The 17,775-nt window shown below is 39.4% G+C and overlaps 1 protein-coding gene across 1 annotated transcript in view; it reads right to left on the bottom strand.

The window, feature by feature from the left end:
* Positions 1-6,525: 6,525 nt before the first annotated feature.
* LOC141766401 (uncharacterized) overlaps positions 6,526-17,775 on the bottom strand; it is a 12,045-nt gene continuing 795 nt past the window's right edge. The window contains exons 2-6 of the mRNA XM_074633261.1: positions 17,043-17,775; positions 12,654-12,830; positions 10,205-10,414; positions 8,243-8,456; positions 6,526-7,752 (exon numbers count right to left, since the gene is read on the bottom strand). The exon at positions 17,043-17,775 is cut by the window's right edge and continues 6 nt beyond it. Of these exons, the coding sequence (XP_074489362.1) occupies positions 7,574-7,752; positions 8,243-8,456; positions 10,205-10,414; positions 12,654-12,830; positions 17,043-17,519 (1,257 nt within the window). The 5' untranslated portion in view covers positions 17,520-17,775 and the 3' untranslated portion in view covers positions 6,526-7,573. The remainder of the gene's footprint in view (positions 7,753-8,242; positions 8,457-10,204; positions 10,415-12,653; positions 12,831-17,042) is intronic.

Here is a 17,775-nt window from a genome sequence, read left to right as displayed (position 1 = left end):
ACTCCATCTAAGATGTAAAGACTCCATCTAAGATGTAAAGACTCCATCTAAGATGTAAAGACTCCATCTAACATGTAAAGACTCCATCTAACATGTAAAGAGACCATCTTAGAGTTAAAGACTCCATCTAAGATGTAAAGATTCCATCTAACATGTAAAGACTCCATCTAAGATGTAAAGACTCCATCTAACATGTAAAGACTCCATCTAAGATGTAAAGACTCCATCTAAGATGTAAAGACTCCATCTAACATGTAAAGACTCCATCTAAGATGTAAAGAGACCATCTAAGATGTAAAGAGACCATCTAAGATGTAAAGAGACCATCTAACATGTAAAGACTCCATCTAAGATGTAAAGAGACCATCTAACATGTAAAGACTCCATCTAACATGTAAAGACTCCATCTAAGATGTAAAGACTCCATCTAACATGTAAAGACTCCATCTAACATGTAAAGACTCCATCTAAGATGTAAAGAGACCATCTAAGATGTAAAGAGACCATCTAAGATGTAAAGAGACCATCTAACATGTAAAGACTCCATCTAAGATGTAAAGAGACCATCTAACATGTAAAGACTCCATCTAAGATGTAAAGACTCCATCTAACATGTAAAGACTCCATCTAACATGTAAAGACTCCATCTAACATGTAAAGACTCCATCTAACATGTAAAGACTCCATCTAAGATGTAAAGACTCCATCTAACATGTAAAGACTCCATCTAACATGTAAAGACTCCATCTAACATGTAAAGAGACCATCTAACATGTAAAGACTCCATCTAAGATGTAAAGACTCCATCTAACATGTAAAGACTCCATCTAACATGTAAAGAGACCATCTAACATGTAAAGAGACCATCTAACATGTAAAGACTCCATTTAACATGTAAAGAGACCATCTAACATGTAAAGAGACCATCTAACATGTAAAGACTCCATCTAACATGTAAAGAGACCATCTAACATGTAAAGACTCCATTTAACATGTAAAGAGACCATCTTAGAGTTAAAGACTCCATCTAAGATGTAAAGACTCCATCTAACATGTAAAGAGACCATCTAACATGTAAAGACTCCATTTAACATGTAAAGAGACCATCTTAGAGTTAAAGACTCCATCTAAGATGTAAAGACTCCATCTAACATGTAAAGAGACCATCTAAGATGTAAAGACTCCATCTAACATGTAAAGACTCCATCTAAGATGTAAAGACTCCATCTAAGATGTAAAGACTCCATCTAACATGTAAAGACTCCATCTAAGATGTAAAGAGACCATCTAACATGTAAAGACTCCATCTAAGATGTAAAGAGACCATCTAACATGTAAAGACTCCATCTAACATGTAAAGAGACCATCTAACATGTAAAGACTCCATCTAACATGTAAAGAGACCATCTTAGAGTTAAAGACTCCATCTAAGATGTAAAGACTCCATCTAACATGTAAAGACTCCATCTAAGATGTAAAGAGACCATCTTATAGTTAAAGACTCCATCTAAGATATATAGGCACCATCGCATCTACCTGAGAATAAATGTTCAGGTGCAATGCAAATGATTCAAAGACCAGTGGAACCTCATCAACGAACATTTAAGGTCCTGCGTTGAAATGTATTGGTGAAATCTTCTAGTTTGCCAGCTAGCGTTGCCGAGGTTCTGTATTTTTCCAACAATGTGAAGGATCCACACTCAAAGCAGTTAGATTTAGTTCATAATGTGCAGCTTTGACGGTAAGATGTGTGAGACAGATAATAAGAGTGTAGCTTACAGGCAGCTTCATCTCTTCCAAGGTTGTGTTTAACTACGTATTTGAGGTTTTTGTACTATAAAATGTCAGTTTCAGATCATTGAGCTCCACAACACATGAAAGCATTATTTCACTCCTTTCTTTCGTCTGTTAAGATACATTTTAATATAATATAACCTGAACAATGTTTCTCCACTCCAACACCACTAATATAGTAAACAAATTTATATTTCTGACAAGGGAGACATTAATCATCACTTCTAAAAATGTAAAATAAGCATGTAGCATGTCATTAAGCTGTCTGGCTGTGCACACACTAAAATCACAGACCATGTAGAAATGTTTGTTGATCTTGTTACTGTGAGCCTGACAGCGATGAGCCCTGATGCTGCTGAACATACAGCCTACACAGAGGAATAACACTGCAACCATCTACTGTTTTATTAAGCTCCTTGGTCTTTGTTTGAATCAATCAAACAGAACAGTGAATCATCAGATCTTCTCACTCTGTGGTGTTTTATTCAACAGATATTTAATGTTGCTCATGTCTGTCCTACCAACTCAGCATTGTTCAGGCTTTCACCGCATGGAGCATTTTGTTTTTGATCTCAGCCGATCAGGAGTGGGCGTTATGTTGGTTCCTCAGTGCTCACAGGACAAAACAAAGATTCAGTGGGGACAAAACAAGCGACCCCGACCTCTAACCCTCACCCAGCTCTAAGTCAGCTGATATATGCAGCACAAAACCCATTCACCCTTTAAAATAATAATGGTCTGATAAATACCACACATCCATTCATCCATGAAGAAAACTGTAAAGCAAGACCACAGGAAGATCACGTTACAGTCATTCATACACTTTCACTGCCACCTTCACCTGCTGTCTCACTAGGACACCTATGACTTGATTGACAGTTTCACAGTATGTCGCTGAGTGTGTGGGAGCTGCAGGTAAACTGATTGTTTCAGGACTCTTGTTGCAGATGCATATTCATGCATAATTTGCCTGACAGATCGCACTCTAAGCTCAACACAGCAGTATCAGCTCAGTTTATCAGATTTTAGATTTTATTATATACGGACACCACAACAACACCTCCAACGTGTAAAATAATGGCTGATGTAGATGTTAAAGATTACACTTTACTTTATCATCAGTCTACTATATCTTTCTATTAGACAGCACAAACATCATAAATCACCATGGGGTCTTCTGCTTCTCCGGGTCAAATGACAGCAAGGACCACCAACTGAGTTTGTGTTAAAAAAGAGAGTGAATGTGAGCCTACCTGCCTCTGCTGCCACGCTGAAAGAATGAGCACTCCTGGGCAGGTAACAGCACACCTGAGACAAATGTTTAGCCTGAGGCTGTTAGTGTGAATGAGAGAGAGAGTGAGAGACACTGTGTGAATAGTTTTCAGCTGTAAATAGCAGCACGCTTTTAAAACTAATGGAAATATCCGACGGTGCTGCTGCAGCCTTCTAGATGCTTCCGTGTTCATTTAACTTAAAAGTATGAAGATACAAAAATGTCATGTGAGAGATCACCCAGCAAGATGGTTACTAAGATAGACATTTAATTTATTCTACTTTATTGTCATACAGACGTTAAAGTAAATAGATTTAAATAGATTGCATTTAGGATAAAATATCTAGTGTAGAAAAAGGTAGCGATATACATATATACAACATATATTTTTTTTATTTTTTTTACCCTATCAGCAGCTCTCACCCCATCATTTATTATATCTTCAACTGTGCAATACTGATTTCACAGTACAATAATTTAGTGCAATAATTCAGCCGTACAATAATCTGGTTTACTCTGGCATTAAGACTGCTTTTACTTATACAGAACATTTAACCTAACAATCTTATTTATTTATATTACTATACATTTGACACAAGGTCAGTCAGTCGCGTAGGAGGATTTCCTCTTTGAGTCCCCTCTCTGGCCAGGCTCAATAGTGTGTCTAGATTGTCCTCTGTCAAGTCCAGTATCTCATCACCTCCTGAAGACACCGTCCCGTTAGTAGATGGAGGAGTGGGTCGAGGTGGAGGAGGGATAGGTGGAGGAGGAGCAGCAGCAGCAGAGGGAGTGTTGTCTGGTCTCCTAGTGGTGTTCCTCAGAAGTCTTTGAGGTCTGGGGGGTTGTTGTGATGGAAGAGGTGGAGGTGGAGGTGAAGGTGTAAGTGGAGAGGAAGGTTCATCATCCCTCTCCTCTAGGTCCAACAGCGGTAACCAGTCGCCTGCAGTGGCATCTTCAGTGGTTGTGGTGGCTGTAATGGCAGGCTGTGTTACAGTCACCTCTGGTTGTGGTCTAGTTTCATATGATACCATTATCTTCACTCTAGCTTTAAAACTGAGCCGGTACAACCTCAAAATCGCAAGTTGTGCTAATGCATTAAATAAATTAGTGGCGTTAAAATGTGTCTGTGTGTATATATATATTTGTGTGTGTGTACAGCTATTTTACGGTATTGTAGAGCAGAGTGATGACACATTCCCTGTTGCCAGATTGTCGACATTTCGAAGATTCAAACATTGCTGTGTTGCTTTGTTGCGTTTGAGCCTCTGATCCCCCGTATGCTGGAACCCTGTTACTGGGAACCTGTGTCTGACCTTAAGTCTGATCCACGGACTGATGATTATTTGCCTAGTATATTGAAAAATTTCATGAAAAAGTCACAGTATAGTATGTCGAAGAAAGTCATAAAAAAGTTTTAGTATAATGTCAAAAAAATTAAAAAAAGTAAGTTGTGTTGAAGAAAGTCATCGTGTAACATGTCGAAAAAAAGTCTTAAAAGTCATAGTATAGTATGTTGAAAAAAGTCATGAAAAAGTCATAGAAAAGTCAAAGTAAAACATATTGTAGTATGTCAAAATGTCGTAAAAAAGTCAAAGTATAGTATGTCGAAAAGTGTCGTACTGTAGTAAGTCAAAAAAATTGTGAAAAAGTCATAGAAAGGTATGTAAAAAGAAAACTCATTAAAAAGTCATAGTACAGTCGAAAGTCACACTAAGTCAATAAAAGTAAAGGAAAAAGTATTCAAGTATCGTATTTTGGAAAAAGTAAAGAAAATTCCTAGCATAGTATGTCGAAAAAAGTTTTAAAAAAGTCACAGTAAAAAAATCAAAAATATTATAACATATTATGTAAAAAAAAAGTCGTAGTAGAAAAAGATGATTGGGACAACTTTTTTGAGACATTTTCACTTATAAATGAGATGCAACAGTCTATTACGTTACTAAATTAAGGATGGTATAAAATAACATTTTAAAAACATTTCCAGACATTTAGGCCTCGCTGAAATGCCTAATATGAATAATCACAGTACTGATTCCAACAGGTAATTTTGTTATTATTATTTGCAGCTCTATTTATGTTCATAATTTTTACTAAGTTTGACATCATCCAATGAAAAGGTTCTTAGTGAGCTAAATTTGATTGAGATGTTACTGTAAACATGTGGCACTATCGTGTAAGTTCAGGCAGCATATTTGTAGCCAGTTATAATATGTGCATATGTGTAATCTAAGAGATGTAGGGCAGTTTGTGTATTTTCACATGCACACAGGAGGAGAGGAGAGGAGAGGAGAGGAGAGGAGAGGAGAGGAGAGGAGAGAAGAGGAGAGGAGAGGAGATGAGATTCAACTCCACCCTTGAGGTATTTCATGCAGTTGCAATGAAGCAATGCCCCTGCCTGTTCCATTGGTGACCTGTGAACAAAGTTATCTTCGAGGGATTGATTTCTTTCATACATTAAATACCAAATGCAGCGTCCTACTTATACAAACAGGACTGAGAGGTGTTGAAGTTTGAGGCTGAGCAGATGCAACAGACAGGCTACACCACTAGAGGACAGTGCAGCCTCATATCAGCCATTATGGAAACAATGTGTGATGCTGTACTGTCTGCATAGGGTGCAGCTCACAAATATTGATCATGTTTTTCACACAGCAGCTTGTAAAACGGTTTGATTCTTGCAGAGTGATTAGAAGCCGACAGAGCAGAAAAAATACGTCTGTTTTTGAGGCTGTCATTATTTTTTATCTTAAAGCAGCAGTGGGTAGAAATGGAGCAAATATGATTAAAAAAAAGTTATTTTAAGAAAAGGGTCACTATATCCTGACAGTAGTGCATGAGACATGTGCCTCTGTGTCCTCCGGTGCTACTAACGGCATCTGCAAGATTTCATAGACCGGAGGAAAACAACCAATCAGAGCCGAGCTGGAGCCTGCCGTCTCTGTAAAATTAGAAAGTTTGTAACCCGGCCGCAATGTTGAGATCAGTTGAGGAAATACCAAGCACCGCCCACCAGCCAGAGCGAACCTTCTCATTTTACAGCTAAACAGTACACTACAAGATGTTTCTGAAAACATTTGAGGAGAGAAATAGTCATAACAGTAACAGAATATTGATTCATATTTGATCAGCGCTGCCTAGTTTGACCGTTTGATCGGAGTTCGCGAGTGATTGACAGCTGCTCAGAGACGGCAGACTCTCTCTCTGAAATGACCTGTGATTGGTCAAAGTCTCCCGTCACGGGCTAGATTTTTTAAAGCCTGAAAACAGAGCCATGAGGAGGAGCAGAAGTTTAGTTTTCTCTCAGAGCACTTGAATTACAATATGCTGAAAGGTTATTATGGAATCTTTGCCCAATGATACCAAAAATATTCTGCCTACTGCAGCTTTATCAAATTGCATTTAATCTCTAATTACACAAATGTAAGAGCTTCATGTAAAGACTAACTGTATCACTCTTGCAAAATCACCATCTTTATTGGCACTTCAACAGGAGCAGGACATCATCATCAGCATACTCTCCTTCATCCGAAATATACTTTTAGGGGTGATACTCGAGTCCTTTTAGATCACCTGGAGCAAAATATAAAAATGTGACACCAGCAAATCTAATCTGTGATATTACAGTTGGCTCATACTATGATTGCAGTAACATTTTGAAATACGCCAAAAAATCTTTATTTTTACAAGGCAGCACACAAAATAGGCCACTCCAGCGAATACTTTAGGACGTCATCACCACAATTATCACCACATTGTCAAACAAACACTAAGACAAAAGGCTTGATAATAACATGTTGGACTTACACGTGTGTTCTTCTGTTAAATCATGGATGTTAACAGTTTTATACATCATTCAGTTCTAGCCGATGACGCTACGGCACCGTCTCATTTCCTCTAGCATCGTTGATGTCCAGAGAGCACAATCCGCTAGATTTGGGAAATCAAGTTAATTCTTTCCCCAATAAAAGGCGAAGACGACAGTGATGAACATGATAAGGATCACAGGAGTTAGAGGAGGAGTTTTCGTTTACTCCAACCACTCCTAATCTCTCAGGGCTGGATTTATTTCCGCTACATTCTCTCACTTTGCAGAGAAATCCAAAGTGCAGTGCATTAGTAGTCAATGTATATGGTTTCATTGCAACGGTAAAAGATTATATCTCTCTTTATCTCTTTCTGCCACAGTTTGCTGTATTAACGAAGCTTTGCAACCTGAAAAATCAGAACAGCTTGAAATGCATTGCACCAAATGTGGCCTTGACTCTTCTCGCTCCATCCATTATGAATAGATCCGCCCACTGTTTGTCACAAAGACTTATGGTCTCATCTTTACATCCATTATCCATCTGTTCACAGCTTACGCTCGCTCAGCTCCATTCGGTGCGTAACCATTAGTGGTCCATCTCGGACTCATGACTCATTGTAAACATTCACTGTAAACACAAATAACCCCACCACCACTATCCACCAGGTGGCATTATGCATTCACCAGTTTGCCCTTGAGTTTCATTCATACACCGATTGAACCAGGCCTGCCTGCTTGAAGGTCTCCGCCACCTGTCTGGAGTGCTGCATCTTAGCCGACAGCGCCTCTAGAATGTCATTCTGGTCCACGGCGCTGGCTGTCCGGTAAATGAACGTCCCCATTGACTCCAAACCCCGCATACCGAGATTTACCCCACTACCTGGAGGACGAAAAGGAGAGGAAAGAAAAGGAAAGGGAAAAACATAAATCAGAGACATTATACATGCATCAAATACAACGCACTTATGATAAGAAGTATACTGCTCCTCGTTTTGCAGACAAATACTAAAATGTAACCTTGAGGTTATAGTTATGGCTTAAATGAAAAGAAAACAGCAGCACATAAATAAACATGGAGCAGCATGGAGACAAAAGCAGATAAGCTTCAGCTGAAAGGCCATCGAGTCGAGTGCAGTAATGAGTCACACACACATAAAAAAATAATTGATTCTCTCCTTGCATCTCTTTTTATTTCCATCTCGCTCCGTCTCATTTATTCAAAGGACTCAGTGTTCTGCTTGATGTTACGTCTCACCTTCAGCAGTACTTTGAGGGTAGAAAAGATGGCACATGTTGGAATATTGTACTGTGTTTTAGATCCCCTCCTATTCTCAGCAATGCAATAACTGGTGTTTTATAGACATGTGTACCTGTGTCGAAGTTGAGGACGCGTGCCGCCTCCCCCTCCACGGTCACCGCCACATTGTCCCCCTCTATGTAGGCAGCGCTGATGCGTCTGTGTGATAGCTGAATCTCAAAAAGACGGCGGCTGCACTGCATGTGGTGGAGCGTCACGTCGTTGAGACGAGGCTCTATGTCCGTCTTATAGACGTTGAAGGACTGGTGGAAAATGTTCTTCATGATCTGGACAGCGAAACAGAGAGAGATCATTTGTAGCATCGTTAAAGGTCGCCAAGGTCACCAGTTTTTAACCTCTTCCTGTAAAGTGACTCGCTTATGAACACCATTACATTTACACTATTTATTAAGGCTCAATTTGCCACCCTACAGTATATCCTACTCTTCATCATGCTGCCACAGTGGAACTGTAGCAAGAAGCACCAAAGTGTGCTTTTAGTTTTGTGTAAAAGAAGAAAGAACAACAACGTCTTGGACCATGACTGCAGAGGATTTGAGTTGGTAAAAAAGCTTTCCCCATGGAGTTCAGGGAATAACTGTAACTGTAATAATTTAATGGTGTATAATGCATAAGATTATAACAAACATCTGCAAAAATTCATCAAGAGTTCTTCCACAACAAGTCACTGGAAGCGTGATTATCGACCCTTGATGATATTGAGGAGTTGGTCACTTTACATATAAAGTTTATACACTGGGAAGATAAATGGAAAAAATGCATCGTGATTGATTCAGAGCTGAAATGACTAGTTAATCGATTTGTTGATCGACAGTAAATCAATCTGAACTACTGTAATCATCAAATTAATTATTTCAGTCTCGAGCAAAATTAGCTTTTCTTTGTCATATATGCTATTAAATTGATATAAAATCTTTTGATTTTGATTTCCAAATATTAGTTGGAAAAACCAACCAATCTGAAGACATCGTTGCGGGCTCCAATAAATTGTAATAGGCATTTTCTTTGTTCTATTTTTGACCTTTCATAAGCAAAGCAATTGATCCAGAAAACAATTAATCAATAATGAAAATAATCATTAGTCGCAGCTCTATTTCAAACGTTGTCTTTTAATAGTGTGCTGTAGGTCCAGACCAAGTCACACCTTCTTAAGTGACAGGTTTTATTGCATCCTTTCTTCAATCTGTACCAAAGCTGTGACTCATAAAAGCACTTTGTCATTTGATGTTGATGCATGAACACTGCAGAAGAAAAGCGGCTCTGTGCCTTCTCATTGATTCCACAGTAATTGTGGGTATTGTGTGACAAGCCTCTCTCCACCTCTGTCGCTCTCTGCTAAACTCTGCTCTTCTTCGACCCACACTTGCACAGTCATCTGTTACCAAGTAACAGTGCATCTGAATGGCCACCCACATAGCAACAAGCGCTCCAAGGATGGTCTCGTTACGTACCTGTGTGTACTACACGCTGCGGCTTACAGGCTGAGCATGACCAGAGCAGCCGTACTTGACATGAAAACCTAGAGTTTAAAGAAAACACAGACTGCCCGTCGGTTGTAAATGCACCCACAGCCTGTTGTTTAGCAGAGGAAGAAGAAATCCTGCTCTCCATTTAGTCACTGATGTGTAACAGCAGGGTGCAGATGGCCTCTACACACACACACACACACGCACACACTGGTGAGGTCTATTTTCTCCTCCCCCTCTTTACCCATTTCTTCATCTCATGCTTTCTTTGGCTCAGACACACTCACACTTGAATAAACCCACAGACTTAAACACTCACTCACACAAACATACAGACACTAATGGCATCCCACAATAGTGCAGTCAAAGGCCATTTGCTGAATGAAAGGTGAGGAATAAGTAGCCAGACAAGGCAGCACTGAGCACTGTGGCCACAGTCATTGTTATTATCTGTCTTTCATCTGCATTACCATGGAAATACAGCTGTGTATTATTTAGAGGTTTTATCAACAACAGCAAGTAAACAAAGCTCAGAAAAAGAGTCTCACAGAGGAGTTGGCCGTGTGCCTGAGGAAGCGAACCATCTTGGTGTCAGAGGCGGGGCAGACGAGGGCCATGTAGCGGTTTCTGAAGGTGCCATAGATCTTCAGGTGGAAGCCCGGTTTGGCCGTGGGGTTTCGGTGCTCTCGGAGGGCCTCCATCCCGTAAGCGGACAGGTCGAAGTAGAGGCTGTGGGCACGGATCTCAGGAGTGGGTACCTGAAGTTAAAAAAAGAAGAGACACTTCAGATTCACTTATTCAAACTGGCCTTTGTGTCATCTTGCGCCGTCTAGTTGTTGTAAATTTGTGCTTTAAATATCTGGTTCATTGATTGATTTTACTGTTTTATTGTTTTGAATTATGTTTATGTTGGTTGCCCTCTGCCCTCCCTGGAGGACATTTCCAGTTCCCGCTGCCTCAACAGAGCCTAAAACATTATCAAGGACTCCTCCCACTCAGCGCATCACCTATCTAACCTGTTGCCCTCCGGCAGGCGCTACAGGGCCATCAGAGCTCGCACCACCAGACTCACAAACAGTTTCTTTCCCTGGGTCATAAGAACTCTAAACTCTGTCAAACAGTAAATACCTCATACTTGTGCAATAATAATTTTTTAATATTTTTTCTACACTATTTCTACACAGTTTTAATTGCACTGATCTGGAGAAGCACTGATATGTGTATCATGTGGGGAACGAATGGGTACTGTGAATGTTGTGAATGTTATGTGTAAAATGGAGGAATGAATGCGTATTGTAGCTGTCTGTTTGTTTTTATTTACCTATTTTTAACTGCACTGAGCTGGAGAAGCTTTCCAAATTTCGTTGTACCATGTACAATGACAATAAAGCTTTCTATCCTATTCTATTATTCTCGTAAAGCACTTTTTGAATCATGTTCTATGAAAGGTGCTATACTAAATAAATGTATTATTATTAGATCAAATAAATTCAGATATAATAAAACATACAAGGACCGACAGTGAGATTAGTGTCACATTTGATATTGTTATTTGGAGATTACCAATACATCTGCTTAGTAAATCGTAACATACATTCACCCTGTGATGTGTTGTGTATGTGATGAAGAAACATTGAACATTACTCGTACAGCACGTCTGCCTGCAGGGCTGTTGTCACTTGAGTGGAGATTAAGATATAAGCTTGATATTCAGTGGTTCAATCCAGCAGTGACTCTCCATTTCCCCCCTCAAGCCAGAATGGATCAATTTTCTTTTCGATGACATAAACCAGCCAAGTGGGATCAAACAGCGTTTAGTGCCATTAAGGGAGCAGAGCAGCGACTGGGAGGGGATGGAAGGGATGGTGGGGACGACCAGGTCATATCCTAGGAGGTAAATTCAATCACTACAGGAAACAGCCGGGAAGAGAAGGGGCCAATAAAAGACAGCCACACAGCCACTAAAGAGAACGTGATATGAATGGTTATGGTGCCATAAAATAGCCAGGGGGGACTATGCTTGTGTTCAGATATTAGACAGTAGCCTGGAAGGTTTTTCAGCTCAACTTGTTTATTTGTTTCTTATCTATTTTGCACAGACTGTCACTGTGTATAATCATCAGAGCAACCTTTCATCTAGACGAGTCACTCTCTATGAACGATACGATTATCATCAATGCCTGGTGATCTGTGCAGGATGATGAACAAATACTACTGCAAATACCGTTCGTTTGCATTTTCAAATTGGATGTGACATTTGTTTCTTCAGTCTGTCTGAACATTACTTCAGCTGTATGTGCTGCACCATATTCCAAATATTACACTGTTTTCTGTCTTTATTTCTTAATCAGCAGTTAGACAGTCAAAGAAAGAATGCATTAAATCAACATTTCTCTGTGGGAGTGTTCCATAGTTATCTATTCTGTGTTGGCTGGGCCTCTTGGTAACATCGCCGAGTCATCATTCAAGAAAAACCATCTGCCTTATAATGTCAAGTGACCTTTGGCGCACTATGTGAAAAACATTGCAGCTGATGTTTTGATATCTTGATTCATATTCACCCGGCAGGGAACAGATTATGAGTCTGGCCGGGGGGGGGGGGGGGGGGTGTAATGAATCGTCAGCTTTATCATCGCCGTCACCTGCCTCCATCAGAACAACAGCTGCTCTTATCGAATTCAATGAGTGAATCAAAACAGAGCCAGTGTTGATGCTGACGAGATCCAACAGTCTGCTGTAATCTGGCTGTTTACATGAGAGGCAGATATTGTGTTCAGCTGCTATTGGCAGGTCCACATCACTGTTTGCTCATCTCGGCTTTATGAGGACAAATAAAGTCGCCTTCACTGTAATATCCGGCAATATCCTGTTTCTACCGCCTTCATTCTTTACACAAACAGCAACCTGTTGGTTATTGCCTCAGTGTGTGCACATGAGTGAATGCATGCATTAGTGTATGCGTATACAGATTGTGTGTGTGTGTGTGTGTGTAGTGACCTGTCTCTGGTCTAGTCTCTCTATAGTTGCATTAGCTCCGTAGGCATGGCAGGACTCTACAGTGTAGTCAGAGCTGATGCCCAGCACCGAGCAGGAGTCGCCACACGACCCGTCGGCCACCACGATCACACGAGGCCACTCGTTCCGTGGGATCCGCCGCAGGTATTCCTCTGTAAACTGAAACAACAAGAGATGAAAAGAAGAAGAAAAAAATGTTTATTGGATATTAGAATTTCAATTATAGTTTAATTTACATTTTTATAGCTTCATGTAACACAGCACATTTACTGTTCTGAAGCATAAATATTGTATTTTTCAGTTGTGGCTGTAGTTATTAAGTATTTTGTAAAATGAGAGTTTACTTGTAAAATGTAAAAGATTTGCATAAAATATATATTAGTATGCATATTATGTTTTTATGTAGACCAACAGCAAGTTTTAAAGACTTTTTGAGGTTATAGGGTTGCAACTAATTATTATTATTTTTATTTTTTTTTCAATACTATATATTTTTTTTTTGTTCATTTTGAAACAACAGAACAAACATTCACAAACGCCCCCAATAATAACATTTTCGGTACAAAGAAACTTAAGACACTTAATATTAATATAAAATAAGCCAGTATAGATACAGGAAAAACATATTATATACAATAAATAAATAAATAAATAAAAAGAATATACACAAGTAAAACAAAATAATTAAAAATTAAAAAGAATAAAATAAAATAAAATCTATTTATGTATACTGTATACATGATTATTTCCTTTATTGATTACTCTTAGGTAGTTAGTTAGTACCATATTGTGGAAAACTGTCTTCACCACACAGCCTTTAAAATAAAAAAGAGATAACTGAAGGGACAAATAACAGAAACACAGTATACTTAGTTAGTTAGCTGCAAGAACATTAGCAAATCCTCACAAGTGAGAAGCTGGAACTAGGTACTGTTTGGTATTTTTAAATGGAAAAAAAACACTTAAAGGATCAATCAGTTCTCAATTATTATTTAATATACAATTAATAATAATTACAATTATTATTAATAATATAATTATTACTAATTGTTTAATTATTTCAGGTTACAGCAGCAGACAAGGAAAAATTATATTCTGAAAATATCTAATTTTATTTTCAATCTAATTCTATATCATATAACTGCTGATACTTCTAAAGTTACAATTTTCATTATTACAACTTTTATTTAACCAAAGGATTTGATCTCTCCCTTTTCCACTGCCTAGAAATGTGAGAAACAGGTGAGTTATATTGTAATTTACCCTTAAAAAGCACTCCAGAGGTTGTGCTTGGCTTGGCAACAGTGCATCTCTCAGAGAGATTTATTATTACGCCTGCGTATGCATCGCTGCCCCTCCGTAAAACACCAGGTACTTGAGCCTGAGCAGAGGAGGAGACAGAGCAGGACAAAGACTGACAGGATGAAAGGGAGAATAAAAAGGACCTTATGGGGGCTGTAATGGCTCAGAGCCGAAGAGATCTACGTTAAATCCATTTAGACTGCAGAGAAGAGGTAATTTAAAATACCCCTTTAACACGCTCAGACCTTTGACCACCGACAGGCTATAGGAGGGAGAAAAAAAGTCATTCATCAAGCACGATGTCCGGTCTAATCAAGAGGAAATGGCAAACTTGGCAGTGACTCTAAATGAAACTGAAGTTTGTTGTGATCAAGGACCCTCTTGACCTTGTCTTCCATCCTCCAAAGGTTGGTGAGTCACTGGATAGCAGAGAGAGGACAGCAGCAGCTAACAGGAATGACACTGGAGCTGAGGAGGAGAGAAGCTGCTGGCCAGAGCACGAAGATAGCTGTTTTCTACTGTCACAGCATCCACAGTGACACAGCCTCAATAGAGCAGGAACAAAGTCTCTGGTTTCCAGCCATGACACAAATATTCACTGAACATTTCATAATTGTTTGCCTCACTCCGAGAAGCCCCTCGGAGGTTTTTGTGTTAGTAGGTTATTTCTTTGTGCTAAGTTGAGGTCTGGCTGGGAGGTTTTGTTCTTGTGTTTTGTTCACTTGGTGAGGGTGTTACAAAGCCCACAGAGAGGACCATACAAATAAACAAACATTTTGATTGTATCATAACGCATTCATCATAATTTGGTGCCACAACACACAGTGACATCTCATTGAATATGCATTTTGGCTTAGGGGGGGGAAACCCTCAAATAAATCGGTTGTAGAAACCTATAATTAAATCCTTTGCAATCCAAATAGGATTATATTTTTAAATCCATTTGATGATATAATACGTCGGGATTGGGATTTGTTTACTATATTCTGTCTTTTCCCTCTCCACTGGCTGGCCTAAAAACTGTAACGAGGATTCTCTTAGGTTTGAGGTCAGCTTACATAACAGGTTACTTCAACTGATGAGCCCGCTTGCAGTCTGACATTATACAATGTTGTGTTATGAGAGAGAGCATTGTAGGATAGTATATCCACAGTATGTCTGATGTAAACAAGGAATTGGATCTATAGAAAGTATGTAAGGATCATGTCTGTGCTGCAGTATAGATTTACAACCAACAATGACAAATGGATAAAATTGCTATATAGGTAAGAAAAATACAGCATGTTCTGTATGTTGACATGTTGAGAGCATGAAAAGGAAGCATTGAGCTATACAGTATTAGACATCAGCTTTGCTCAGTGGACTTCTGCTTGGACATAGAAACAGACATTTCTGTCACCATGACTGCTGATAGCTATCAGACCCCTGCTGAAGTGGAGGCACACACACCAGCCTGTTTTCTTTGACCGCTGCCCACTTAGGGAAGATCAGGTTTTGACAGACTACAGTGTGAAGGCAGTCATTACAAAATGAGGTAGTGTGAGACTTGAGGCCTCCTCTCTGCAAAGTCATCACACATTACTTTCAGTTCTACCTATTATTGATAAAATTGCATGAGAAGGGAAATTGAAGTTATATAGGATTTAGTTGCCAGGGCAGCACATGGGGATTATTTTGAGCATGAACCCCCTGCAACTACCTTTGTTTACATTTATTTATTTATTTATTACATCTACCCTACCTGTTTTACAAATGCAATTACCTCTGTTTATATTTCATATATTTTTATATTTTATACTTCTAGTGTAACACTTCTGTTTATATTTATTTATTACATCTACTTTACCTGTTTTATTTGCTTTATATAACTGTGTGTTTTTACCTGTTATATGTTTTATCTGCCTCGTTTAGTCTTGTCAAGTATTTGTTTTAAAGCACTGACCAGAAGTGGCAAACTGTGAATCTCGTTGTATTTAATACAATGACAATAAAGCTTTCTACTCTATTCTATCAGGTTTTGACAGACTACAGTGGGAAGGCAGTCATTATATATAAATATATGTTCTTGCCTTCTTCTTTACCATCATAGTTTAGCAACTTCTTTAAATCTAATTATCAAATTCATTCATACATAATACTAGACAGGTTAATCATCTTCACCTGCCTTTTTACAAAACGAAACATTAGTACTTAGGCCAGTACTCCTTCAGATATCGTGATATATACCAAAATACATGTTATCAAGAGCTTGTTATCCTTAGAACATTTAGAAAGGAAATTATCATCACATTTAATTAATGATGTCTAATTATCTTTTTATATGTTTGGATACATTTTCTTTTTTTTCCTGTACTGTTTCTTTTGTATGTATCTCATTGTTTTTATTGGATTGTTTTCCACTGTTTGGTTAGGTTTTTATGCACATGTTGTGTATTTCTTGTTGTTGTTTAACTTTTGTTGTATTTTTAAAATTATGTTAGTTTAGATCTTTCTTCCTTTTTTGTTATTGTTTTTTTCTCCTAGGGTTGGGGGGGAGGTCTGTGGCTTCTTGACCTCTCCTGACACATTTCTTGCTTTTTTTCATTGACTGGATTTTGTGCAATTTTATATATGTGCAAATAAATAAATAAATAAAAAATAAATAAAAAATTACAAAATGAGGTAGTGTGAGACTTGAGGTCTATCTCTCTCCTCTCTACAAAAGCCATCACACATTACTTTCACATCAGTGTTCTATTGATACAATTGTATGAGAGGGAAAATTGAAGTTGGATTTAGTTGGCCAGAGCAGCACATGGGGATTATTATGAGCATGAAGACCTGTTATTATGAGGTGCCACTAACATACAGTATGTGATGCCAAACTGTAAGAATAGAAATGAGTAGTGAGTCATCACACATTATACTTTCAGATCAGTGTTCTGTGTATTATTGATAAAATTGCATGATAAAGGGAATTGAAGTTAATTGCCAGAGCAGCACCTGGGTACCTGTTATTATAGACTTAAAAGCCTTCATACAGTATGTGATGCCAAACTGTGAGAATATAAACCAGTGAGGATGCTGTACCTTGGTCCCCAGCTGCACCTTGACGTCCACCTTGTGTTTCTTCTGCTCCAGGATGCTCAGCAGGTACTCCTGAAACACTCCTATCCTGGTGAAGAAGTGCTCGTTGTGCCAGCATCCCTCCATGTTGTCAAAGTCCACTCCGAGTCCCAGCAGGAACTTCACGCTGCGGGGATCCAGAGCGATCTGCTGGGGCCGGCAGAGCAGGTTGGTCCGGTACCGTTCATCCAGCACGGTCAGCTTCAGCACCTTACCGGAGCGAACAGCGACCAGCGCGGCCGTCAGACCCACGGGACCGGAACCCACCACGAGCACCGAGATCCGGGCCCGCCACTGTCTGATGCCGTCCAGGCTCACCTTCACCACCACGTACACGGCCACGGCCACCAGGGTGCTCAGCGCGGTGTCGAAGGCGAGAGCTCGGTACCTCTCCTCCGGGTTCACTCCTCCAGCAGGGTCCGGAGGCTGCAGACCGTCCATACCGACAAGCAGCAAGCAGGAGGAGGAGGAGGAGATCTCACTGGGATGTGACAGCAGATTATCAATCAGCTGAGCGTCCTCTAGTCATCTATTCGTTCACTGAGAGAGAGAAACGAGCTTTACATCCATCCATCAGAGTTTACACACAAAACCAGACCAGAGACTCTCCAACATGCAGCTTCTGAGCTCCTCTGAGCTGCAAGTTGAGCTGTAGCAGCACGCTGGACTCTCTCTCTCTATCACTCTCTATCTCTCT

The sequence above is a fragment of the Sebastes fasciatus genome, chromosome 4 (assembly GCF_043250625.1).
Source record: "Sebastes fasciatus isolate fSebFas1 chromosome 4, fSebFas1.pri, whole genome shotgun sequence".
NCBI lineage: Eukaryota > Metazoa > Chordata > Actinopteri > Perciformes > Sebastidae > Sebastes > Sebastes fasciatus.
Note: the sequence above shows the minus strand (reverse complement) of the source record. Positions and strands in the feature narration are given on the sequence as shown.